The sequence below is a fragment of the Rousettus aegyptiacus genome, unplaced genomic scaffold (assembly GCF_014176215.1).
Source record: "Rousettus aegyptiacus isolate mRouAeg1 unplaced genomic scaffold, mRouAeg1.p scaffold_m13_p_11, whole genome shotgun sequence".
In the NCBI taxonomy this organism is placed as follows: domain Eukaryota; kingdom Metazoa; phylum Chordata; class Mammalia; order Chiroptera; family Pteropodidae; genus Rousettus; species Rousettus aegyptiacus.
Genome location: NW_023416286.1, coordinates 89,736,400 through 89,763,495, shown reverse-complemented (window position 1 = coordinate 89,763,495; position 27,096 = coordinate 89,736,400). Strand labels below are relative to the sequence as shown.

General features: G+C 38.2%; 1 protein-coding gene and 1 long non-coding RNA gene across 3 annotated transcripts in view; one reads left to right on the top strand and one right to left on the bottom strand.

Moving 5' to 3' along the window:
• LOC118609396 overlaps positions 1-3,987 on the top strand; it is a 29,952-nt gene extending 25,965 nt beyond the window's left edge. The window contains exon 3 of the long non-coding RNA XR_004953411.1: positions 3,857-3,987. This is a non-coding gene — a long non-coding RNA (uncharacterized LOC118609396). The remainder of the gene's footprint in view (positions 1-3,856) is intronic.
• A 2,476-nt stretch (positions 3,988-6,463) lies between these two features.
• WBP4 (WW domain binding protein 4) lies at positions 6,464-26,994 on the bottom strand. Of its 2 annotated transcripts, XM_016158169.2 has the most exons (10): positions 26,844-26,993; positions 25,819-25,891; positions 23,593-23,655; positions 23,379-23,502; positions 19,739-19,909; positions 17,569-17,615; positions 17,033-17,108; positions 15,113-15,306; positions 12,310-12,473; positions 6,464-8,057 (listed from the first exon to the last, which is right to left on the bottom strand). In XM_016158169.2, coding segments are annotated over exons 1-10 (1,122 nt in total). In that variant the 5' UTR covers positions 26,846-26,993; the 3' UTR covers positions 6,464-7,849. The 2 variants fall into 2 exon arrangements, with proteins under 2 accessions (XP_016013655.2, XP_036084806.1); XM_036228913.1 differs by lacking the exons at positions 17,033-17,108; positions 17,569-17,615 and having other exon boundaries at positions 26,844-26,994.
• Positions 26,995-27,096: the final 102 nt, after the last annotated feature.

Here is a 27,096-nt window from a genome sequence, read left to right as displayed (position 1 = left end):
ATGCAGTGCAGAGAGTAAAGTCCAGGTGAGGATGTGGAGAGGATGCAGCCCAACCTGCTGGCACCTGGGTCTTGGACTTGTAGCTTCCGGAACTGCGAGAAAATAAATTTCTGTTGTTTAGGCCTTCCCGGCTGTGGTATTTTGTTATAGCAGCTCCTGCAAACTAATACACAGTGGGTTATCTTTTACTTTCTCGATAATATCCATTGAAGCATCAAAGCATTTAATTTTGATGAAGCCAAATCAGTTTTTTTTCTTTCATTGCTTGCGCCTTTGGCGTTCATCTAGGAAGGCTCTCCCTAACTTTATGTTGTGAAGATTTATTCCTGTGTTTTCTCCAAAAGTTTTATAGTTTCACATTTATGTTTATAACTTATTTTGAATTAATTTTTGTGTATGGTGTCGCTTCATTCCTTCCGCATGTGGCTATTCAGCTGTTCTGAGACCATTTGTTGAAAAGACTATTCTTTGTACCATTGAATGGTCTTAGCACCCTTGTTAAAATTCGAATGGCCATAAAAGTAAAGGCTTATTTCTAGAGTCTCCATTCTATTCCAATAATTTTTGTGTCTATCCTTAAGGAAGCACCACAGTGTCTTAGTCTCAATTTCTGTAGCTTTGTAAGTTTTGAAATCAGGACATGTGAATACTCTAACCTTTATTATTCTAAGACTGGCTATTCTTAATCCCTTGCATTTCCAGATGAATTTTAGGATCAGTTAGGATAATGATTGCGTTGAATTTGAATCAATTTGGTCAACATTTCTGTTTTCGCAGCATTACGTTTTCCGATCTATGACTATGGGAGACATCCTTTATTAATTTAGGTATTTTTAAACTTCTTTCAACAATAATTTGTTATTTTCAGAGTATATATTTTGCACTTTCCTTGAATTTATTCCTCAGTATTTTATTCTTTTCGATGCCATTATAAATTTAATTATTTTGTTAATTTCTGCTTTATCTTTTATTTCAGGCGTTCAGATAATTATTCAGAAATGGGATCAATAGGGCTCACCAGGCTGTCAGATATGTCCAAAGGACAATAAATAAATAGATAGATACAGAAATAAATTTTAAAAACCCAGCTCGATGTTGCGGCCCCACATTTTATAAAACGCAAATCCGATCGTGCTCTCCAGTAAGTAAAGCTCTCGTTGGCTGTCCAGTGTCCTTGGCAGAGCTCGGCAGTCCCTCCGAGCATCTTCATGACTTGCCTTTCCGGCTCATCCTGGTACCTCTGCCTCATCTTCACGCTTCATGTCCCGATTATGAAAACACCCTTCCGCTTCCTCCCCTCCAGACCTTGGCCTGTGCACGTCCCTCCTCACTTTTATGATCTGTAATTTACCTCACGGCCTTGCTACGGCTGGCTCACTCTTCGGTTCTCAGATTAGACATCATTTTCTCCAGGAAGCCTGCCCGTGACCCTGAGATCCGGGCTGGTGCTCCTGGGACAAGCTCTCACGTTCTCCGGTGCTTCCACTGGCAGCGTGTGTGCTAATAATACTTGCCCGTTGACTCGTCTGTATCCTCACCAGCTTGTAATTTTACGGAGAGCAGGGGTTCCGTCCTTTAGCTCCATTTTCTCTTGTGCTCTGATGGCAGAACAGAACTTGACCTGGAAAGGCATTTCTAACCCTGACGGGTTTTATTATTTTCAAGTTTTTGTAATTTCCTCATTTCTATATATAATACCAAAATTTCCCCACATCCTAGTCTAAAGACATTGGGATTATCTGCAATTTTTTTTCTTTATTACTAAATTGCAGTTAATTGTCAAACTAAATTAAATTTTTTCTTTGTATTTTATCTCACGTTATTCTTTGGCTCTTCATTTCATCACTCAGAATGATAAAATTAGAAAGTACCCTAAAAATCAACTAACCGGTTGGTTTCATCTCCACGGCATTCATGATCGACGGTCATTCATATCCTGCTTGAACACCACCAGTGACGTAAAATTACACTCTTCCAAATTTGCTTCGCTTTGCTTGGACTAAGAATGGGGGGGAAAAACCCAAGATTTTCTAAGTTAAAGCAGAAGATGTGGTCTGTGGTTCAGGATCCCACTGGACATATCACCCATCCACCTAGCTTTTATTACTTGTTTTACGCGAGGAGGACAGTAGTTCCCCCTTTATCCACGGTTTTGCTTTTCGCAGTTCCGGTTACCCGCAGACTGAAAATATTGGATGGAAAATTCTAGAAATGAACAATTCTTAACCCATTTCTTATCTGCCCTGAGAATACTCGCCGTCAGTGCTGGCGGCTGCAGCGTTTACCCCGAGATAGCTCGTGGATTACAGTCCTAATCTTACCCCCAAAGTTTGCCATGAAATACCTCACTTTTATTATTAGTTTCGCATCACTCTAGCATATCAATAGTCTTTGGAAATGAAGGTCATCATTCTATTTATAGCATTCCGTTTTTAGTAGTGGTATCTCCATTTACAAAATATAGTAATTCTCGATTGCTGAAAATGTCAAATCCTAGAAAATGTAGCATCCTTACGTGTGATGTTAACACCATTCTCAAACAGTTGTTAGCCAAAGATTCATTGGATGAATCTGATTAATGAATGTATTTCTGTTACATTAGGATTAGAGACAAATTCTATTTAGAAATAGCTCCAGGAACAGTTTTTATATCTTATTTTCACGTTGAAAACCAGCCCAATTTGCCTCAGCCTCAAAGAGTGTGTTTATGTAAAATTAAATTCACACTGGCAGCGAGCCGCACTCTTTTGTTCCTGAACAGAAAGCGGGTTAAGTTTTAAATCATGCGCTGTCCTGAGTCGTGTGATCGCATTCCACCTGGGATGTGACTCATCCCTGTGTCCCGTGTACCCTCGGCGTACATGCCCCTCGTCTCGGTCATCAGATCGACTGTCGTAGTACCTCAGTGCATACATTCAAGTCACCCCTATTAATAATGGCCCCAAAGCACAAGAGTCGCGATGCTGGCCGTGCAGATACGCCGAAGAGGAGCTCCGACGTGTTTCCTTTAAGTGAAAAGGTGTGTGTGTATACAGGAAAAATAGTGTATATAGCGTTTGGTCCTTTCCTTGGTTTCAGGCATCCACCGGGGGCTTAGAACTACGCCCTGCTGATGAGGCGGGGGCCGCTGGACGTCAGCGTCATCTGCTAACAACGGTGCGGATGACAGCCATACCATGAACTGAGAAATATCGAGTCCGCGAAGCTTTCATTAAACAGTTGCGTCCGATCATGCTTTTCAGTTTGAAGACTTCCTCTGACTTTAAGCAACAGAATGATTATAAACCATAACGTAGATAAGTACATGATAATACTGGTAGGCTCCATGCAATGTCAGGATTGAGGTAGGTCCCATGAAGCACAAGAGCCCATACTGAAGTAAAAATATTGTACTTTGCAATAAAACAAATATTGCCGTATCGAATTAGGAAAACAGAGTGTTATATCATAATTTTAAATTTTATTTTTTAATGCTCGATGGGAGGAAAGATGGATTTACTTTCAGGAGAATGGAGAGGTCTTGTAGGAGTTTTCTAGGTTTAGAAATAGGTTATACAGATGCATTTGGGAGTAACAAGTTATAATATACTTTTAAATTTTAGGCATGATTATTTTTATGTATATTAAGAAATACTCAAAGACGACAAAACTTAACTTCCCAAAGTAAAACATTCATGCATTTTTCGGTCTGTTCTTCATCACTGCCTCACTCTCTGTGTATTTGGAGATGATTTTCTTTTGGACTCAAGCTAAATGTTTCGATGCTTAACTAAGATCCTCGCCTCGCTCTCATCTCGTAACTGGAATAACTCAAGACTTTATGGATTCAGACCTACATATTTCCTTCGTGTTCCAGGTTGGATTCAGTACGTTTTGTCATACTTCTTCCCGTTGTTCTCGAAAACGAGTTTTCTCACGTAGACTTTGTAGATCATGCTATCATTTCTATGACTGGCTACATTGCAACCAGCGCCGCACTCTGGTAAGGTACGTGGGTAGCGGTGGAAACTCCGCATGGGAGCGGGGCAGGGGGGCCAGAGGACCTCTGTATCTTCCTTTTAACTTTGCTGGGAATCTGAAACTGCTCTAAGAAAACGTCAGTGTTACAGGTAAGAGAATGGAGGCACGGAGAGGTGAAACAGCTAGCTCAAGCCTTGCAAAGGACTGCTAGGCACAAACGGGGATGGGCGACACGTCGCTCTGGCACTAGAACGTTCTTCAACCAGTGCGCTTTTCTTCCTTTTCTAAATCTTGCTACTCTTACCTCACCGTGTATCTTGCAGATCGATTCATACCAGCACACATAGAGCTGAGCTTAATTGAACCGGTTTCGTATTGCCAGACCTTGAGGCGGTTTCCAATGTCTGACCTGGGAATGATGCTCCGTTAGTTTTACGCGTCACTTCTCATGTGCGTGGGTTAACAAGATACCGAAATTTAAAATTTTGAGGTTTGGAGGAATTGCTCTCTATAGGTTGTATCGATTCCTACTGTTCTACGAATGTGTGTGCTGGATACGGCACGGTAGTGTAGGTGTCGACCTAGAGATGGGAATGAGGCTCAGGAGGAAGTTCATTATACCCATGGGTCTCAGGTCACTGCATGCCACACGGGGCCACAGGGGAAGCAGCTTTTGTTGAAAGATAGGAGTGAGGGCTAAGTCTAGGCCAAAGGCTTTTTTGGAGTTTCTGCAGGGAAGGCAAGGGAGGGCAGAGTCAACAGTTTGGGACCGGCCAGTTTGAGTAATTCCAATGGGCTTTGGGCTAGAGGCATGGTCTCTCGAGTTGCCTGGTGTCCAGCCCTGGGATGATTTAGGGCAGAGGAAAGATTGGCTCTGTAAGTTAGATAAGGACATGGCTGGGGCCATGGACTCGGGATTGGTTGGTTCATGTATGAAAGACATGTTCTGGGACAAGCCCTTTGCCATCTCTGACATCGCTAAGATGGGGATAGCCCTGGACGGGGCAATCTCTCTCTGGTCAGCAAGCTTTTTAAGATGTGAACACACCATGAAAAGATTAATGCAAATACTTTAACGAGCAGTGTATAAGACCACTGATACTCCCATAGCTTCACAAACATTAATCAGCTCTGTCCCGCTTAGAAAAAAAAAGTGCAGCTCACTGCCAGTGTTTCGACATCGTGTAGGAATGCTAGTTTCTAGGATTTGACATTTTCAGTGATTGAACTACTAAAAACAGAATGCCATAAATAGAGCGTCATTTGTTTCCAAAGACTACTGATATACTGGAGCGATACAAAAATAATAAAAGAAGGTATTTCGTGGCAAATGTTGGGGTTAAGGTTAGAATTGTAATCGTGAGTTATCTTGGGGTGAACGCTGCAGCCCCAACTACTGCTGGCAAGTATTCTCGGAGTAAACGGGAGAAGGGTAAAAGATTTGGTCTTTGGTAATCTGGTGAAAAGTGACTTCCAGTTATAGTTTTATCTGTATTTCCTTCTTTGCTTATTTTTCCTGATTCATTCACTAAACAACAAATATTAAGTGCTTACAATGTGCCCTGTACTTACGATCTGTGAACAATGACAGACAAAGCCTTCAGTAAGTTTACATTTCAAGAAATGTGTGGGACCCATAGGGAGAAAACTACAACACTTCAGCGAGACAGAAAAGAACTGACTAAATAGAAATGTTGATAAATGAGAATGATCAATGTCAGAAACATGGCATTATTTACCAATTCTGTAGGTATGGTACGAAGTAAGTTTTTTGAGGGAAGGCAGAGGTGGTAATTTGACAAAATGTTACTTGAAATCATGAATGGATACGAACATTTTGAAACAGAAAGGTAGTATCTGCTTTATCAGATGTTAAAATATACTGCAAAAACACAAAAATGTGGTGTGGTACTGTCACGGGGACAACCAGAAACAAACTCTGGTATATGCCTAGACGTGATCAACACCACACTATTTTTAATTATTATGGTTTTTCAATACTTAAAAATCAGTTAGGGTTGTTTCCCTCGGTAGTTTTCAGAATTTAAACTGCATTGGAAAACCCGTATCACTTTTGGCTGTTTGGATCGTGCTCTTCTGCGTATTTCATCCAAGTGTCATAATGGTTACCACATATACTCACAGGGTTAACGTGCTTCGGGAAAAACACCCCACAGTGGTCCTAGGGGAGGGGTCAGAAATTATTGGGACCATATTCTTTCTTTCTCTATTATTTGAATTTTTATAATAAAAATATAATCTTTTATAATCTCCCACTTGTACACATATACAAGTATATATAAAATAATAGGAAGGTAATGATAGAAATAATCGTATCAAATATTTAACTTCTGGAAAAAATCTAAGTAAGTTGATAGGTTTTCTTATTCTTTCAAAGCAAAAACAAAAGTACTATTTAAGGAGATTCACCTTCAAATTCTAAGAATTCTCTTACTACAAAAGTAATAAAGAGTGCATCAAAGAGAAACACGACATGATGAAGTGTGGTTTTAAAAATGTCTTCAATTGTATATTTTGTATAAGCTGCATGTAGGTAAAATAGAGCAGCATTCCATTTATAGTCTTACCATCTTTTCCAATTGAGGACAGTCAAGCAACAAAATGCATCGCTTAGCTAGATGACAAGAGGGCTATATATAAACACTTCATAATGCTATATATTCATGAAATACCTAAATAAGTAAATTGAACAATGTAAACACAAATCTCCAAATATTATCTCACCAATGCTTGCTAAGTTGCTTCTGATCGGTATTTAGATTCTGATCGGTATTTAAAAAAAACCCCAAATATTTACTCTTTCATAGTTTTTAATAAGCTGTCAGTTTCTTACATGTACACTAGCAACCTTAAAAAGACAAATATTTACTACTAAATGTTAAATATTTTGTACAATTTATAAAAAATATAATTTAAAGAATCTGGAGTAATAAAGGGAAGGTATCTACTTCAAATAGATTAAATAAGAAAATGCTACTTTTAAAGAGATTTAACCGGAAAATAGGGAATTTCTAATTTAAGGGAACTCTAGAAACTTTTGCTGAAGCTAGAGACCTTACTATTCTTGTTTAAGCCTTCATCTACATTGCTTTAAATACACCTTAAAAAGATTTCCCAGTACATATATGGCTGCTAATGGAGTGCAGACTGAGGGAAAAAGGACTATGCTAGAACGTGAAGTCACGACTAGGGTTACATGTTATTTCTCTCTGTATCCCCAGCTCCTAGCATAACGCCTAGCTGAAAGGAAAGATGCTTAAACAATGGCTGTTGCTTCAAAGTGAACTCGGCACATACTTCTACCTTTGATCCAATTTGCACTTTATATTGACCACTGCATTTGAAACACCTGAGCTGCAGTCCTTATTCTTGGCCCTTGACCTTAAGTTGAGTGGCATAAGCTAATACGCATACACTTTCTACATAAGCCTTCCGACAGGATCCTCAGAACTGAGTCATCACTGGGCTGCGAATCTTCTATGTGGTCTGGTTCTCATGTCTTGGATAACAGTTAATATCAGTGTGCAAAAGTAATGCATTTTCAGTGAAGGTATGTTCATACGAGCAAGAACGGAATAAAGGCCTTGCTTTTCCATGTTTTAAATAACAGATACATAGCATCTTATGACATAATTAGCATTTTTTAGACACTGAACATAATACACTGTATTACAATGCAATGTGGTAGGCTTCCATTTTAGGAACAAAAATAAATTTCACATGAAAAGATTTATTTTAAATTCACATAAAATACATTTAGAATAAATGTAAATTTTTAGCTTAAAGTATTTAGAAATAACAAAGAAGCTTTTTAAGATGCAGAGTCTCTATTCTGTCCAAAAAGCAGGGATAAAAAGCTCTGTTACAGTTACTGGTCATCACCCCGTTGTCTTAAATTTCTAGATTTTCCATTTTCAATTCTTCTCTTTTTGAAGACTGGGGCCACTCCATCTGCCATGACTCCAAGTGAAGTGACTGTTTTTTCTTTAAAAACTACTTTGGGTTCCCCAGCTTCAGCTTCTGAAGTCGATACATATTCATTTTCAGGGCTTGGAAGTTCCAAGTCTACCTCCTCACTGGAATAGAAAGTAAAAATAAAACCATTACTTGACTAAGACGCATTTTCACATAAATGGTGGGTATACCATATCTCTAAGATCGTCTCTCTGAAAACAGTGAGAAGTTAGAAGTTGGTCATTTTGGAGTGGGGAGCTATTACAAAATACTTATTTTCTAACATGAAGATACTGAGCACTTATTTAGGCGGGCACATCAGGAAATCCCATCTATCCTTTCATTCCTGTTGTACCAAGCGTGTCTCATTGACGGAAATGCTTGTGCTTACATGTGGTTAGCAGTTCAAGTTATTCGGTGGATAAGTGAGATGTTTATGGAAACTGACTCTGCCATGGCCTGACAAGACTCCAGGGGCCTACACAGCACAAGATGAAAACCGGGGAGTCTCAATGTCGAGAGCAGGAGGCTCCGTGCGGCTATCTGCCCAGAGCCTGCTTTCTGAGGAGCTGGCCCTTCGGCCATCCACACGGTTAGCATAAGAATCCTGCTGACTAGTCCAGAGGAGAAAAACTTTCCCTAAGAAAAAAAAGCTGAGAGGATTCATCGCCACTAACACTGCCTTTAGAGAAATCCTAAACGGAAGGTTCCTAAGAAGTAATATAAAAATATACCAAAAACAAACAAACAAACAAAAATAAAGGTAAAGGTAAGCATATAGTCAGATTCAGAATACAAAAATATTAGGGTGGTGTTAACTATTTTAGTATAAACGTTAAAAGACAAATGCATTAAAATTAAGAATTGCAAGACAATTTGTTAATGGACACATAATATCTGATGATGTAAATTGTGACGTCAAAAACATAAAAGGGGGTGAGTAAAAGGATACTTTTTGTATGTGATTAATGTTATCAGTGTAAAACAGATGGTTATACATATATATATGTAAGATGTTTTATGTAAGCATCACGGTAACCACAAAACAAACACCTAAAACAGAGTCACAAGAGTGAATCAGCAGACAGCTGTGCATAGTCATCAATTCACAAAGGAAGGCAGCAATAGAGAAGGACAAAACAATCAGAAAACAATGAGGCGGCATCAGTAAGTCCTTGCATAGGTTACTCTAAATGCAAATGGACTGAATCTCCAATCAAAAGGCACAGTGACTGGATGGATAAAAAAATAAGAACCAGATAAATGCTGCCTATGCAGAGACTCCCTCCAGATTCAAGGACACACACAGGCTCTAAGTGAAGGGACGGAAAAGGACATTTCACACAAGTGGAAACCGAAAGAGAGCAGGGGAACTATACTTACATCACACAGAACAGACCAAGAAACGAGAGGCGGAGGTCATTTTATAATGATGAAGGGGTCATGAAGACGACAGAACAAGTGTAATATGTGTGAACCCAACATCGGAGCACCTAGACATTTTAAGAAAATAGTACAGATCCAAAAGGAGAAACAGACAATACGATAATAGTAGGGGACTTCAATAAACCACCCTCAACACTGGACAGATCGTCCAATAGAAAATCAACAAAGAAACTTTGCACTTGGGATATACTGAATATCAAAAGGTCCTAACAGATATATACAGAACATTCCATCCAAAAGCAGAACACATATTCTTCAGCACATGTGGAACATTCTCCAGGAGAGACTGATCATATGATAGGTCACGAAGCAAATTCAAGAAGATTGAAATCACAGTAAATATCTTTTTAACCATTATGGTAAGAAAGTAGAAATCAGTAACAGGAGGAAAGCTGGAAATTTCACATATTATATGTGGAAATTAACACATATCTGAACAATTAGTGATTTAAAGAGAAAACCAGATGAAAATCAAAAGATTGAATGAAAAAAAAAAAGAAAATGGAAATACGATATATCAAAACCTACAGGATACTGCAAAAGTGGTTCTAAGAGAGAAGTTTATTGGCATTTTAAAAAAGATCTCAAGCAACCTAACTTTATACCTAACTAGAAAAAGAACAAACTAAGCTGAAAGTTATCATAAGGAAGGAAATTACAAAGATCAGAGCAGAAATCAATAAAAGAGACCAACGGAACAATAGAAAAGATTAAAAAACTGAAGAGCTGATTTACTGAAAGGAAAAACTGACAAACCTTTAGCTAGACTAAAAAAAAAAAAGACTCAAATAAAATCAGAAATGAAGAGAGACATTACAACTGATACCACTGAAATACAAATAATAAAAGACTTCTATGCCAACAAATTGGATAACCTAGAAAAAGTGAAAACATTCCTAGAAACATGCAGCCTACCAAAACTGAGTAATGATGAAACAGAAAATCTGAACATAACAGTAAGAACTAAGGATACTGTACCGGTCGTCAAAAACCTCCCAACACATGAAAGCTGCGGGCCAGAGGGCTGCACTGGTGAAGTCTACCGAACAGTTAAAGCATTAACGCCAGTTCCCCTCCAACGCCTCCAGAAAACTGGGCAAGGGAAAGCTCCCAAACTCGATACAGGAGCCGGTGTGACCCTGACAGCGAAGCCCGCTAGGGACAATGCGAGCAAAGAATACCGTGGCCTAACATCCCTGATGAGTTAGTTACACGAGCAGAAAGTGCAGGAATAGCCTAAATGTGAACAGAAAAGGAATGAATAGTTGAGTAAAATCAATGCACGTCTAAATGATTAAACATTATACAGCAGTTAAAAATAACACAAAAGTTAAAATAGGATATTGATAACTGATAACATAATGCTAAGTAAGAAAAATTGGGGAAAATACTTTAAAATGTTAGTATTATCTATGGGTAACTGAATGAGTTATTATGCTTGTCTTCATTTTCAAAAATTTTCAACAATGAACATATATAACTTATTTTTAGAGGAAAAAGCCCTTAAAAAATCAGGCTAATCTACTTAGGCAGTCAGATGCAATCCATCACATATTAAACTGGCTGAGTGGTTAAAATTGAACAAGAATGGCTTTACAAGGAAAAAATAATCAAAATTTGAAAAACCTCAACTTTGAAGTAATGGAGATATTGGTATAGTAGGACCACTTTCCTAGAGTAAGTGATTTAAGAAATCAGTTAGGGCTGAAGTAATGTCTTATTATTTCTGAAACTTCAATGTATATAGTCAAAATAATTATCACAGTGCTTGGCACCATGTCACATTACATACATATTTCCTAATATTCTGTTAAGTAACATTGAACATTTCATAATAATAGTTAATATTTTAATAGCAGTTCTAAGCTATTTTACAGTGTTATCCCTAGGGAATCAATTCTAATTAGAACAGTGCATAAAGCTGTCCAAAACTTGCAATACTCTCTTGTGAAAAAATGAGCTATTCCTTAAAGTTTCGTTTTAACAATAAATACTTTCATTATAAAAGTATTGAAAATGAACAAGACAAACAGAGACTCATGGACTATAGCCTAGTGGTTACCAGAGAGTAAGGGATGGGGGTAGGGGGAGGTAGACGGGGTAAAGGGGGTCAAATACGTGGTGACAGAAAGAAATCCAACTGTGGGAGGTGAACACACAGTGTAAATACATATGCCTCACTGTGAAAGTGTACAGTTGAAACTTTTGGATTTCGTTAACCAATATCACCATAAATAAATTTAAAACAAGTATCGACAGAGTAGTCATCTTACATTACCATTTCAAAGCATTAATGTTTCAGAGAATAACTGCTTAACTCATGTAAATACATTTTTCCCCCCACTCAAATATTTTTTCAGCACTTAAGCAGCACTAATTTGTGGAGCTGGCATCTTCCTGTTTGTGTAAATCCTCCTAAAACAATAACAGATTTGAACACACAAGCTAATTAATAATATAAAGCAGGTAACATCTTACCATGACCTTGTTTAATTGATAAAACTGCTCTGATTTTTGAAACTGGCTTAAAAACCAGGCTCATAAGCCATTTCCAAGACAGTAACAAGAGCTTTCTTCTTGCTTTTAGATGTAGCACATGCGGCGTTTACGGACCATGCAGATATTCGTTTCTGACACAGTGATGGTGAGTGTGAGAATGTCATGCGCACAAAATGCGAGTTAGTGTGTACATGTGTGGTCAACAGAAATGTCATCTTTAAGTACAAATGAAAATAATAATAGCTTACTTTTAAAAAATCATCAACTCACATTTTAGAATCTTAGAAAAAATAAAACCACTCCAGAAATAAAAGAAATGAGCTACACTTTTAGTGAGCGCCTTATCCTTCAAAGTAGTCACTGCAATTTACGGGAGTGCTGGGGTATACAAAGTTGGAGCAGCAGCGGGATTCCATTGCAGGTACTTACTGAGACTCAACTTCCTGTTTAATTTCTTGCCATTCTCCATAGGGGTTTGTTTTTTTATGAGCTTTGGGTTTTTCTTCCTTTGGACCTGATGATTTCTCTTCTTGGATATTTTTTTTTTTCTGTTTTTCTGGTTCAGTTCCTTTATCACTATTTTTAGTTTTTTCCTGAAAATTCAAAGTCAAGAAATAAGACACTACCAAGACAGAAACAAAATTTAACATAGTCTCGTTATTGATTTATAGATTACGATACATTAACTCACTAGTTTAAATTTGCACATAACGCAACAAATGTACATTAAAAAATTTCAGTGCCTGATTAGGTTTTTCATTACACCTAAAATGTTAACATCCCATGGTCAAGGCTGCTTTTTAAAATAATGTTCTACAATTAAAGACATGTGCTGGCCTTTTTTATCTCTCTTCTCTTTCCTGCCTTCTCTCCTTACTTACATACTCAACGGTGACCTTCCTTTGTACTACGCTCCTTTTGAATGTCATGCCATGTCACTGGACCCTTCTGAACCCTTTATCTGAACAACTTCCTCAACCTGTTAGTCTTAACTGAAAGCCATCTTCACATCGAGCACATCACCAGAATGTTAGTGGCCTGTCTGACCGAAAGCTACACGGAATGAGAAAGACACACAAGAGGCCGAAGCGCCCACAGAGTCCCTGGCTAGGGTTGGTGCTTTTGCGGCCCCCCTCTTCTGGGATAACGAGCCCTGTGACCCAGTTCAGCAAGTGGACCACGCACTAGATTTCTGCCTCTTCGCAAACTTTGCAACCGCGGGTGGCAGTCCTGGGACACCGTTGGCTTGCCGTGCTCTGCACGAACGTTAACTCGCTCTCTCGTGCTGCTGGTGTCGCAGGACTAGGAGGCAGCAGATCTCGATCGCTGCCAGGCCATCGCTTCTTTAAAAATCAAACGTGTTTACTAAGGCCATCGCACTTTTCACTTAGATCCTTGTGCAATAAATGCCTTCTCCTGGGCGGCTCTACCACTACCTTCTGTACAGTTCTCTGCTGTCCCTCCTCACGTGCTCTAATGACCTCTGGCCACTACTCCACATTCACCAATGAATGCGGCGACTCTGGCACCGTGTTCTCTCTATTCAAACGCGTCACCCTAGAGCTTGAAAATTCCCTGGCTTCAGCTCTGTGAGCTTCCAAGCCGCCGAGTCTGGTCTTCACTATCCAGGCAGACTCGGGGGTACTGCAGGTTCAGTTCCAGACTACTGCTGTGGTGGTGGTGGTGGCGGGGGTCGGGGGGTCTTCAAGTTTTAAAGCACAAAACATCCGTGAAGTGCGAGAAAGCAAAGCGCGATAAAACGAGGTATGCCTGTATTTAGTTACCTAATGCTAAGATTATAATTTGTCCTTGCTCATCTGTATTTTGTAGTATTTTGTTTGCTTGCAATCAGTATCTGTCCCAGGATGGATGCTGGGTTACCTAAACTTGACATTGTGAGACGGTTACCACTATAAGACCTTTGCTGCTGCTCCTCTACAAACTGGATACATCCCTCACCCTCAGTTCCACTGAGACTTATGGTGTAGGTACAGAAAATCCAGGCAGTGACAAGATCCTAGCTGTGGCCTCAAAGTGGCCTCTCTCCAGCACCCCTGATATTCCTTCACCGCTCAGGCCGGCACCCTCAACCAGGGATCAATGCCGTGTGTCCTGTATGCTTTGGCACCTGGGCTCCTGAGTGTTCCTGGAAAGGTCACAAAAGCAGGACTAGCAATCCGACATACACATCTGTTTTTACTTTCGCACCATGGCTGGGCCCTCGGCAGCACCCGTCAATCCTCCTGGCTCATTTCTACTCCCACCCCAGGGCAGTGCTGATTTCAATTCACCAATGTCGTCAAGCCCCCCGAAGCTCCTCACTCTCAGCAAGCAATTTTGATTTCTTTATGAATGAGGACGCTGAGGCTAAAACGTATGACCCTTTCGATTTCCTCCCTGATGCCAACTCATCCCTAGTCATATCTCCTTATAGAAAATGGAAAACTTCTTATAGAAAATGAATTTATTCCTTGTTCCAGACCAACCTATCCACCTTCCCTTGTCGGTATTGCTTTTCTACCTCCTCTGTGGCCCTCTCAAAGGAAATACTACCACGAATCTCTCATGATTAAGAGGCAATAGGTAGCCACCATCCTACCATCTGATTTCTACCTTCGTTTCATATCCAAACACATATACCACATACTGAGCCACTTCTCATCCCCCTGTAATCTGAGTTCTGCCACTCAATACCCTGGTTAGACTGCTGGAAAGGACTTGGGGACCTCATTACTGAAATATTCAATGGACATTTTTCTTTTCTAGGCCCAATTAATCCTAATGCTATTCCTTTGGCTTCTGGAATATTAAGTTCTTCTGCTTCTTTGTACACCTTTCTAATCACTCTTTCCTCATTCTACCTTATGGCCTCCTCTGTCTGCTACTTAAATGTTTAATGTTCCCCAAGGTCATTTTCCTAGGTTCCCATGCCCATTCTGAGATTTAAATTACTAACAGAAAGCTGATGATACTCAAATTAGCATCTGCAGCCTAGACATTCTGACTTGCATGGTCAGACAGCTCTCTAAATGTTACAGATGTATCTCAAACTCAGGTCTAAAAATGAATTTACTGTCTTGCTATGAAACAGATATCAATAAATGGTATATCTATTTATCCAGTTGCCAAAATACGTGTCTTGGTTTTATGTCTGTCTTCTACCAGAAAACTGAAGTCTGTACAGTTTTTTATAAATTGATAAACTTTTGTAAAGAGTAAATCAAGAACCTACCTTAAACTTTATTTTTAGCTTTGGTGTTTGTGTGGAGACCTCTCCTTTTTCGGCTTTCTGTTCCCCATCAGAGCCGCTATGCGAGTCTGATGACTTGGACTCTTCTACGGTGCCAAGTGCCTTTTCGTTGACTTTACTAGAACTCAGATTGCCAGAGTATGGAATGAAATCATCAGGTTTTTCCCATCTGGATTCTATTCGACACATTTTAACAGTCATGTTATTTGGTTACCAATTCAATTCAGAAGTAATTCCCAACATAACGTTTCCTGTCACTTATTTTAAATGACAACATTGCATCTATTTCATACCATCCTTGATCAAGATAGTAAGACTTCTATAAGCTCTTGTATCTTTCTGAAATTGATTTCAAACAATCTGAATTCACTAGATGCATCAACTACAGCCTCGATGGAAAAAGACCTAAGAACTGGGCAATATTTTCTACGGACTCTCATGATTTAACTGACACCAATTTCAGGAAATATATGTAATAGTGAGCACACATCAGATTTCCTGGGGGTTTATTTAGCACAAAAATTTCCTGGGATCCTCATACAGTGAAATCATATTGTAAAAATGTGAATGAAATGTAATGTATGTCATTTTTATAGTAAGGAAAAAAAAATCTTGCTTGAACTCTACTGCCACCCAGTGGTTTCTTGGGCTTTTAGTGAAATGATGGCATTTCTAATTATTTTTCAGTTATTATCTATTTTTAGTTTAATAAAAGGGAAAGAGACTCAAATATGTATTGTCCAACTGGAACAGTGTTTAGAGTGAAAGGGGGGTCTTTTAATAATTACAGTGGTCTGGACATAAACCGAAAACTGAGGACAAATCAGTACGTACAGTCCCTTATTAATACAGGATACTGGCCAGTGCTAATGAAAAACACTACTTTTCGTTGTCTGTTTCACACAAAAGAATTCTCAGGAAATAAATAAGTTGTTAAGTGTCTAATATGTACCAGGCACTGTTCTGAGAACTTCGTAGACACCTGACTCTCATGTCCTCCGAGTACATGATCGTCTCTATTTTACCGAAGAGCAACTACAGGCTCAGTGACTTGCCCACAATCATGAAGGTAAGGAAGGAAGCTGTGTGCTGAGCTCAATTCTAACTCTAGAGCTACATTATATATTAACTCAGTGTTTATGATTCAGTACCTCAATGTAACTAAGACGACCACTGCTATCATTAGGAAAACAAGGTATCTTACCTACCGGTTAAAAGGGCTTTTTCCACCTAAAACATGTAATGCCATGTGGAGTGTTTTGGGTAGTATGAATTAAAAAATGCAACGGCAAAAAAAAAAAATCTCACTTAAGTTACACAAGTACTATAGCTATTTTGGTTTAACTGCAGAAGAAACCAAGTAAAAATTACCTTAAAACCAGTTTTATGAAATTAAATTAGATAAAATCTTAATCTGAAAAACAGATAATTAGGTAACAATAATTATGCATGCTTTATAAATAAATATTTATGTAACTGAAACATTATTAAATTAGTAAAAGTGAAAATTTGACAATCTCAGCCACTGCTAAAATAGCATCGGCTTTTTTTCAAGAAACGACAAGTTGAACTAGGTGCTTTCCAAGGTACCTTCTAAGGTAATGATTGTATTTCTAAAATAATCATGATAACAATCGGTAATAGCAGACATAGTAAAAAGAACTCTTTAAAATTTGTGCATGCAGTATCAGTTGAGAATAACATTGCATAGTGCAGTATATTATATATAGGTATCCTTCTTGCTTTTCCATTATATTAATATTTTTAATTATAAAGGGTAATACACACTTGCTATAAAATGTTTATCACTGTATGTATGAAAATTCTCTAGTTCAGGTGATGCATCAGCAGGCTAATAAGCAGTTTCAGGTACAATTTTAGATAGTTAATCGAAGGACCTACCTCCTGTTTCTGTATTATAATAATAGGTATAGCCGTCTTCACTTAAACCTTCTACCCAAATGGCCTTTGCTGCTGTCTAAAGGGGAGGAAACAACCAGCATAAACTGCAGATAACGATGAGGTTACGTATTAGGTAACTAAGACAGGGTTAGAGACCCTTCCCCTTCCTCTGGACACCTGAGTTAGGACTGGTGGTACTGCTCCTGGCCCAGGAAGCTTGGTTTGTATTAATCACAGGCCAGCTTTCCAGGAGAATGTCTCACTGCTGAAAGCCAGGAATAATTCTCAGATGGACAGGGACATGTGAATGATGACTAATAATATTTGCCCTGCATGGAGTTTTGGGTAGAAACCACTTTCAACTTCCACCCAGCCTTCTAATAAAAGGATTATAGAGATAAAGGAACAAAGTATCTGCTGGTGGTGGGGGAGGAGCTTATTTGGAAGTAAATTTGCTTAACAATACTCTATAAAAATCCCAAGAGCCAATCACTTTAAGGACAGAAGCAAAGATACTATTAATGTACTTCAGTTACCTTTTTTAAGTTTCCTTGAAATCCTTCAGGTTTCTCCCACTGAGATGCTTAAAGCAAAATATATTGCATTTATAAAATATTTTTGCTAAAAAAAAAAAAAACAAAACTTTCCAAAAAATTTAATTTGGCAAAAATTTACAAGGTATTCAGTGTGTACTGAACACTACAGATCTACAGTTATAAACATAATTGAAAAATAAAAAGGACCAACATACATCCCGGTAGTACTGCACACAAGAGCACACGACTGCTACCTAACAGAAGGACGGACAGAATAAAGGACTAGAAGTTACTGGTATTTCCACAGGAATTATTAGAGCCAGATAGGGCATCTCTTAAAGACTTCACGGAATGTAGGCTTGAAAAATTTGGAAGGAATGAGATAGCCTTTTGACATCTTGGGGTGGGGTAGAGGAGAGATGGAATGAATGACTCAAGGGAAGAATAAGATAAAAGTTTGCAGGAATTAAAATGAAGTGTTGTTGAGAAAGCAGGATAGTGAACAAAGGAAACAAGCAATAGCACTAGAAGGAAGACATAAATAACTTCTATGTAAATTTGAAGACATAATTATAATCTCTAGCATATAATCATATATGGTTCACTGTAAACCATTACGTGCACTTACTGGAAGCTCAGTGCAAACTCAGTGATTCAGTGAGTGACTATTACTATTTCTATGTAGTCTGAAACCGACTGTGATTCTAAAGATCATAATAATTACAATAACACTTGGACCCCAAGGTTTTCTTCATGATTAACTCTATGATTAATTTCCTGCCTTCCTGACCATTCTTAGCTTTTTTTTTTTTTTTTGGCTTTTCTTTTATTCATTCCTTTAATATATGTACTTCTCACTCGCTCCTTTTTCTTTGTGATCTCAAGTACTCCTGAAAGTTAACATATTATTTACATTCCTAGACTCAATTTATCTCCCTAATTCCCAACTCTAACCATCAATTACCTATTGAAAATTGCCACATGAATGGCCTATAGGTATCTCAACCGCTACCTACCCAAAACTGAATTCATCACTGTCTCACTTAAGCTTACTCTGTTTCTGCACTTCATATCTCAGGAGCTGGCACCATCATTCTATTCTCTCAGCCCTCCATGACATGGTCCCAATCTATTCTCCAAGCCTTTCTTCTGCCATGTCATCTTCAGAGAACCTTATGCTTTACTTCCACTCTCTATTTCCCAAGCTTTCAAAGCTTTTTTTGAGTCACAGCGTTCTCCCTGTCTGGAGAACCTCATAACGACCCACTGCAGTTCTTTTCAAAAGAAACGCCTATGGAGTGTCTGCACCACCCCAGGCATGGTGTTAGGTGCTAGGAATACAAATGGTAAAATGCCATCATTCCGAGTGTCCTCATTTTAACTTACAGATCAGCTCGAAAGTAATTTCTGTGATAAGCTCTAAGATCCACATAATCACGGTTAATTCCTCATTATTTTGAGTTCCCATATAATTTTAATTACATCTCTATTTTATGATAGCTCTTCAAAATTCCTCCTTGTATATAGTTGTTTGTTTCTGATACTAAACTTTCTATTTCTGGAGAGTAAGATGCTACATAAATATATAATAAATGCATTTATTTATCTTAGAATTTATATGGAAAATCCCAAATACATTTAATAAAGGAAAACAAGATGTTTTTGATATTCTTATTAAGAAACACCATTTTGTATTTTATTAGAAATCAATATCCAAAACATTAATAGGAAGGGGGGTACTTTACTAGGTCAATCAAGACAGCTACGCAAAAAAGAACTCATGGTTCCCAATATGCTTTTGAACAGGAAATCTCTTCCACAGAATGTTTTATTTCAAGAAGCCCTGCAATTGTGAAGTGGATCTGAAATGCCTTCATTCCATTTTAAATGCTTTTATTTACATGTCGTTCACAGTTGCGAAGGTTTTACTGAGAAAATATAAAGCTTTAGTTTATTTGTAAGAAGCCTACTACTAAGGCTTTAACTGAGTATGACACTGAGTCACTATGTGAAGGGCACCATTTTAAAGGTCATATAATTTTTTTACCATTGTGGCAAAAATGTAAAGGTATATACTCTTCCACTGTTTAAATATTCCAGTATTAACTGAAAGTCCAAAGACATAACAGTCAGTTATCACTGTCTACAGTTTTCTGCCTAATTGACTTACCTCCTGTGATGAGATCATAATAGTAATGGTGACCCTCAGAGGTTATGCCTTCTACCCATCTGCCCTTTGAAGGGTCTTTTTTTTTTTTCTTTTTTTCTTTCTGATTTGATCCAGAGGTGGTTGTGGGTGGGACAGTGCTGGTTACTGGTGATGTGGCAGGCTCTGTAATTTCTACAGAAAAGATGAGAGAAGGGTAAAGTAGACAATCTAAATCCACCCCCCCACCCCCCGGGAATAAAACATTAATAACGTTATTCCAAAGCAAAAGTGTGACAAGATTCTTTTGGGAATGTGACACGTTATTGTAAAGCTCATTTGGAAAACTAAACATGCACAAATATCTAGGAGCATTTTTAAAAAGTGACCAAGGGAATCTAATCCTACTGGGTATTAAAACTCATTCTAAAACTATTGTAAAAAAGACCAACAATGTAAAACCGGTCCAGGTATAAGCAAAGAAATGATTAAAACAGAACAGTACAGAAAGAGATCCAACTGCAGATTCTTATTAGACAAGTGATCATTCAATAAACGACATTGGACTAACTGGTTAATTACCTGGAAAAAAGTAAAGCTATTTCCCACTCCCTGGTCTCTTCCATGTTTTTACACCAATATAAATTCCAGATCAAAGATATTTACACAGATACAAAGTAAGATGATATTAAATTTGACTATATAAAAATTCAAATATTCCATATAGCAAAAATAAGAATGGAAAACACATATACAAGAAAAACGAATGACGAATATTTATAACAAATGACAGGGTTAATGTTCCTGACAAAGATCCCTTACAAATCTAACATTTTAACAAAAATGGGCAAAGGTAATTCAGAAAATTAACATTTACCTCCACTGATATTCGAAGAAATGCAAATAATTATTTTTTTTTGCACTAGATCAATAAGTACTGAAAAGAATGACCAAATCCAGTGTTAGTCAGTTTGATTCATGGGTGTGAAAAAATAGTTTTTAGGGCTTTACTTTTTCCACCAAAGGATTATTAGCCAGTTGTTCCCAGCACCAATTAATAAATTGATTTTATTTCTAGCAAAAGTGTGTATCTATGGAGACATTTCTGGAGACATCTTGGTATTAACTATCAATATATAAAATATATTCAGACTTTAATTCTGCAATCTCATCCTAAAAATTGAACAAGAGAGAAAAACATGCATACGTAATGATGCTCACTGTAGCATTCTAATAGTGAAAAACTCTTAGCAACCTAAATAACCTGAAAGAAATTAGTTAAATAAATTTTGGCATTTTTACGGCATTTAAAAAAATAATTTATTTTTCAAATTATAGTTGATATACAAATTATATTAGTTTCAGGTGTACAACAGAGTGATTATACATATATATAACTTATGAAGTGATCACTCAGAGAAACCTAGTATTCATCTGATATCACACGGTATTTACAATATTATATTCCATATGCTATACTTTACATCTCCATGACGATTTTATAACTACCAATTTGTACTTCTTAATCCCGTTCCTTTTTTATTATGTTTTATACCCTTTTTTAAAACATTTGTTACAAAAGTGGTCATTGTAAAAAGGAATTTATACCATTATATGACTTAATTTTAGGAAAAATCGAAAGTTGTATAGCTAGCAAGATGCAATTCTGGTTGACTCCAAACCTTTGCTTCTAACCACTCTGTAGCCACTAAAAATGATGTATATCCTAAATTGTTTAAAAGAAAAGATGTATTTAACATACCACTGAGGAAAAAACAATCTGCAAACAGACCACAGCACACAATGCGTATTTTATTTAAAAAATTGTAAAGGTATCTGTAGGAATCTTAAAAGCAGTTTTTTAAAAACTCTTTTCTTTGCACTGTATTGTTGTACCTTCTAAACGAATATATATCCTATTCAGGAAAACAAAGTTATAAAAATATTTAATAGGAAAAAGCCATTTAAATATAAAATGCTAAAATTTGCTCGAAGGGGAGCATAATGAAATCCCCCAATCTATGTAATTGATAAGTTTTCAACTATTCTTATTTAATTCTACAGGAGTACCTACACCCTTTCCCCACTTAGAATGAACACACAGCTTTATTCTTATGGAAGTAACATCTCTCCCATTTTAACTAATAATATCATGGAAAACATTCAAGTCTGGTTACAACTGCTTTTGATGAGGGCAATGTCAATTAACTTAACTGTTCTGCTGAAAAGTTAACTGAAAGCTATTTTTATTAGAGAGTAAAGAATGCCATTCCTTGTCGACCGTCTCCCAAGATCAACAACTGATATCTGCGATATGCCTGGATTCAGGACAATGGATTTGTCATGAAAGAAATGCTCACAGAAAGTTCTCAACATGAAGCCTAAATTCAATGACAAGGTATATCCTATTTAAAGAATGCTTTTTAGTTATTCTCAAACCCTGACATTATCTACCTTCTTGCTGGCGAAGATATGGTGAAAAGGGAACTCCTATACACTGTTGGTGGGAATGTAAATTGATCCAGTCACTATGGTAAACAATATGAAGGCTCCTCAAAAAATTACATATAGACCTATCATCAGTCCAGCAACTCTACTTCTGGGTATATAACCAAAGGAAATGAAAAACAGAATCTCAAAGTGGCGCATGCACTCCTGTGTCCATTGTAGTTTTACTCGCTATAGCCGAGCTTTGGAAACAACCTAAATGCCCATCACTAGGTGAACAGATAAAAAAGAAATGGTATATATACACAATGGAATATTACTCAGCCATGAAAAAGGAGGGTATCCTGCCATTTGTGACAACATGGATGGACCTTAAGCACACTGTGCTAAGTGAGATTAAATCAAAGAAAAACAACTACTATGTGATATCTTTTATACATGTAATCTAAAAAAGTCAAACTCCTGAAAATCAAAGTAAAATGGTAGTTACCAGGAAATGCTGGGTGGGGAAATAAGACTGAAGTCGTTTGAGGATACAAACTTGCACAAGTAGTAAATAAGCCACAGTGTAATAAATATAGACAACAATGTTGCACTATAATCATGTAACAAATATCACTCCAAAGGCAAACATATTACAACATATAAATGCATCAAAGTAACTGTATACCTTAAATTTATACAATGTTATATGTCAAATTCATTCAATTAAAAAAAATCAAAAAATAAAGAGAAAAAAATTATCTATCTTTTAGCAGTAGTCAGTTAATTTGTCCATAAAAGGCTAATTCACTGTAATTCAACCATATAAATAAACACGATTCAATTTTGACCATATGGTTAAAGTCGACTGGCTATAATGCAAGGCCTATCTTTTAATGAATAGCTCCTTTCAGCTGAATAATTAGAATGTCTAAAAAACTCAAATGTCTCTGAAATGAACCACTGACCTAACACAGAGCTAGGGGTAGGTAGCTGCCAAGGTAGTATAGTTGTGAATGGAGGTGTTAAAATACAAAGCTTTTAAAAGCAAAACAAAGGTGCATGAGCAAACTCCCACGGTCTAAATAGGGCTTTGATGCAAAGCAAAAGCACTAAGAGTATACCCTGAGTGTATAACCTCTTTATGGAAACAATAAAAGCTCACAACAATAAAATGCTATACACTTAGCATGACCTCTGATGTTACTTTTAAAACATGTTGGCTGCTTTTTACCTGACTCTAAGCCAAGCCTTTTCAAATCCTCTTGGTATGCTTTCAGGGCAGCTGCCTCCATTGCAGCAAACTCCTTTGATGCCTTTTCTTCTTCCTTTGCCTTATCCAGGCTTTTCTGTTTAATCTATGTAAGACACATATACAAGTGAAAGTTAGATAAAGGATTGATATTTACATGAAAAAAACTGGCAAGGAAAGAAATAAGCTAAATTACCTCGCTGATCCTCTTTGCCACATTTTCCTTATGATTTTTTCCTCTTTCATGAAATTCAACACTCTTAAGAATGAAAAAAAGAGAAAAATACAATGGAAAACTACATAAGCATCATTAATGTTCACAGCAAAGTAACAATAAATAGAGGAATGAAATATAACAAAATCAAAACTAAAACCACTGGCAGAAAAGATAAACATAATTTTGACGCTGCATAACTGAACTACATTATTATTATGCCCTGAGTAGGTTTCCTCTGGTGCTTAAAATAAACTCTGATGACCTTATTAATAGAGAAAATACAAGGTACCCTTGATGACTAATCTAGTGAATATGATTGTAACGAGGACTCAAACAAGACTTGAAGCCAAAAGAGGAGTGGAAAAAAAAATCTTAACTTCAAGAGACACCTTTCAACATAAAATGTCAAAACCAGTAAGTCTCTAGAATTTGTACTGGTCTATTTGCCACATTCGGTAAGAGACATAGAGAATAATCAATTATCCTTAAAACCTTATTCCTCTAAATTGGTAGAAAAGTGGACATTAAAAAATTTCTCTTAAATTGTAAAATACTTGAATACAGTGTGGTAATAGTACAAAATGTAATAACTCCTAAGCAGGACAATGTGGCACTATCTAGCAAAATTAGACTGCTGTACTAGAGAAAGAACAAAGAAGCTTCCTATGTGTTAATGTGGAGAGAGCAGTAGATATACTGTTGAATTAAAAAAAAAAAAATCCAACTATGGTGCAGGATAGTGCCTACGGTGTGCTGTTAGGGATGTTGGAATAAGAACCTATCTCTCTATGCATATAGGAACAATGGTATATAAAAACAATGCATATAGAAAGAATGATAGAATGGTAGACAAGAAAATGATAAAAGCGGTAACCTAAATGAGGGTAGCTGGATAGATGGGGACAGAAGTGGGTGAGTGAATGTGATACTCGACTTACAACAGCCCGAAATGCTCCCCGAATTACAAATGCCTGGTTGTACGAAATAAGAATTTTTTGGTAAACTTTGCAAAACTAGTTTTGTCAATCAAATTTTACATGAAGCATTAGGTGAGCTACTCTAACGTGCTACTGTGAATTCTTCTTTAAAAGCTTGACTTTGTAAAGCAAATGTTCATCCTCTATCATATATTGTTTCCTAAAGTTGATTATACCATATAAAGAATACTAAAGAGCCATTCAAAAATAAATTTTGTTTCTAGGTACAGGTTAAATCAGTGTGTCTAGCAGTTCAAGGAGAGGAAAGACTAGCCTAGAAGGGATTATTCACACTAGATACTCATAAAGTTCACTGAACTGCTTGGGTACCTCCAAGAAGAGACTTATCAGTCAGTGACTCCTACAGGTTTTAAAATCTATCTGTGTTATTTATTTGGAAGGATGGCCTAAATCAAACAAGACAGTCAAGAACTTTAGCACTTATTCAAAAAGAGTAAAAAACAGTCCAAAAGAAAAATATCCCTGAACTCCTTGCCGATAACAGTCAATAAATATCTACCAAAGAAATATGACACTGGCGAAAATGGGGCTACTATTCTTCTGTGCATCCAACTCTACTAAGTAAAAGGTATGAATACGTAATTTATTAAAAAAATACTCTAGCATTTAGGTACTATGTACAGAGTATTATAATGTGCATGAAAAGGGTAAAAAAAAGCAATTATGCTTTTTGTTTTGTTTTATTAAAAGTTGAACCTAGATGAAGACATACAGTAATATAATGTGCTTAACAGTTATTTTCATATTCCATGACAGAGGTTCTTTCAAATTTAAGCATTTATAGACATAAAGCTCTGCATTACATATATTTATCTTTACAGCAAATAAACTACAGTAACCTTTCTTTCTATATATTAACTGCTCTTCGCTTTTACTTCTCTTTGTATATGACAGTACTACAAACAACAACATCAAAATGTAGGCGTTTCATAAACAGGGATGAGAATACTCAATGTCATTTCCTGAATATGACTGAAGGGCCAAAGAGAAATAATTTAGCTAAATATATAATAAAATTTAGGCTGATAAAAAAGAAGGTGGCTCAAAACTTTCCTAAAAGGAATGAAAGAATAGCAATCTTTCAATGTTTTGAAAAATCAAGAGCTATGTATAGGAGAGTGCTTTGTAAACTCTGAGTTTAGACCAAAAAGGCACACTTGACATAAATGCAATATTAGCAAAATCTCTAATAGTAGAATTATCATACAGGCCTATTGTCCGCTATCCAGCACTTGCAGTAATCACAGAATTTCTTTGGTTGGGACTTCCAGTAGTCTGCCCTGAAAAAGGGAAAAACAAGTCTAAGCTTATTTAGAATTTAAAAAGGTAAAGTTCTGCATGCTTTTGATCTTCTTACAGTTTGAAATAGAAGCCTCGGCTACTGAATCTTGTTTTGTTATACACAGCGCCGTCTTATTGTTCATCTGACTGAAGCAGTCAACTGAAATTCTGTTGCCAGTAGAACAGAAAAAGTCTGCACCAGATTTAAAACTCCCTTAAATAAAAATTTTTGTTTCTCTCATGTGTTACTGTCATCAGCGTGAAGAAATAAGGAACATCTTAGAGAAGATTTATCCTTTCCATTCTTTTCTAGCATTTTGGAGAGGTTACTGTAATGGAGGCCTGAAGAAACTCAAAGTCTGCATTAAATCAAGTTATTTCCACCAAAAGAACAAAGCACAAGACTCCTCTGGTGAGAGACTGGTTCCTCCGAGACCATCAGTTAATACAATTTGTCCCTGAGCCTCGGGGCTAAGAGAGAGAGAGAAACGCCAAGGGACCTCTCAGCTGGCAAGGCAAGAGAAAAAAAAATCTTTACTCTAACCAGGGCTGGCCGCCTCCAGGGCGGAGGAGCTCAGCAGTGGCCACAGGCCAACCCTCAAGTTTCACAACCTCCCAGGGTTCAAGGGGTGGAAGGGCGCAGGCGACCCCCGGGAGCGTAGGTGACGGGGCGCGCCGCCGCTCTGCGGGGAGGGCCGCCCGGCCGCCCGCCGCCCTCCCCGGAGCGCGCCCTCCCTGCCCGCGGGCTGCTCCGGGGGGCAGCACGTCCACCCCGCCCCGAGAACCCGCCCCGGCGCTCGGGCGCCGGTCCCGAGCGAGTTAAGAGCGCGACCGTCCCGCCTCCAGCCGCAGGGCGGGGAGGAGGGGGCCGCTGGCGGAGGCAGGAGCCGGCGGGGCAGGGGCCGGCGGGGGAACAACGCGTCCTTGTTCTCAGCCCGGGGCCCGACTCACATGACGCGGCCGGCCGCTCCGCGCGTCTCCGCCGGCGCGGCTCGAGCGCCCGTGCTCCGCGCGGGGCGAGTGGGAGCCCGGCCCGCCGCGAGGCCCGCGCGAGTCCCGGAGCGCGGACGCCGCCCTCCGTCCCCGCGCCCGGCGTGCCGCGGTCCGCGCTACGGGAGCCCAGACGCGCCAATCCGCGCCCGCCCGCGCCTCGCCCCCTCCCCCTCCCCCGGGGGCGGGGCTCCCGGCCCCGAGAGGTGGGGTC

Excerpts from the sequence above, each read along its gene's own strand:
- WBP4 (XM_016158169.2), bottom strand. Across the intron at positions 19,910-23,378 it reads AAGGCTTGGCTTAGAGTCAG|AAATTACAGAGCCTGCCACA; the intron begins GTAAAAAGCAGC and ends TCTTTTCTGTAG. Across the intron at positions 12,474-15,112 it reads AGCTAAAAATAAAGTTTAAG|GAAAAAACTAAAAATAGTGA; the intron begins GTAGGTTCTTGA and ends TTGAATTTTCAG.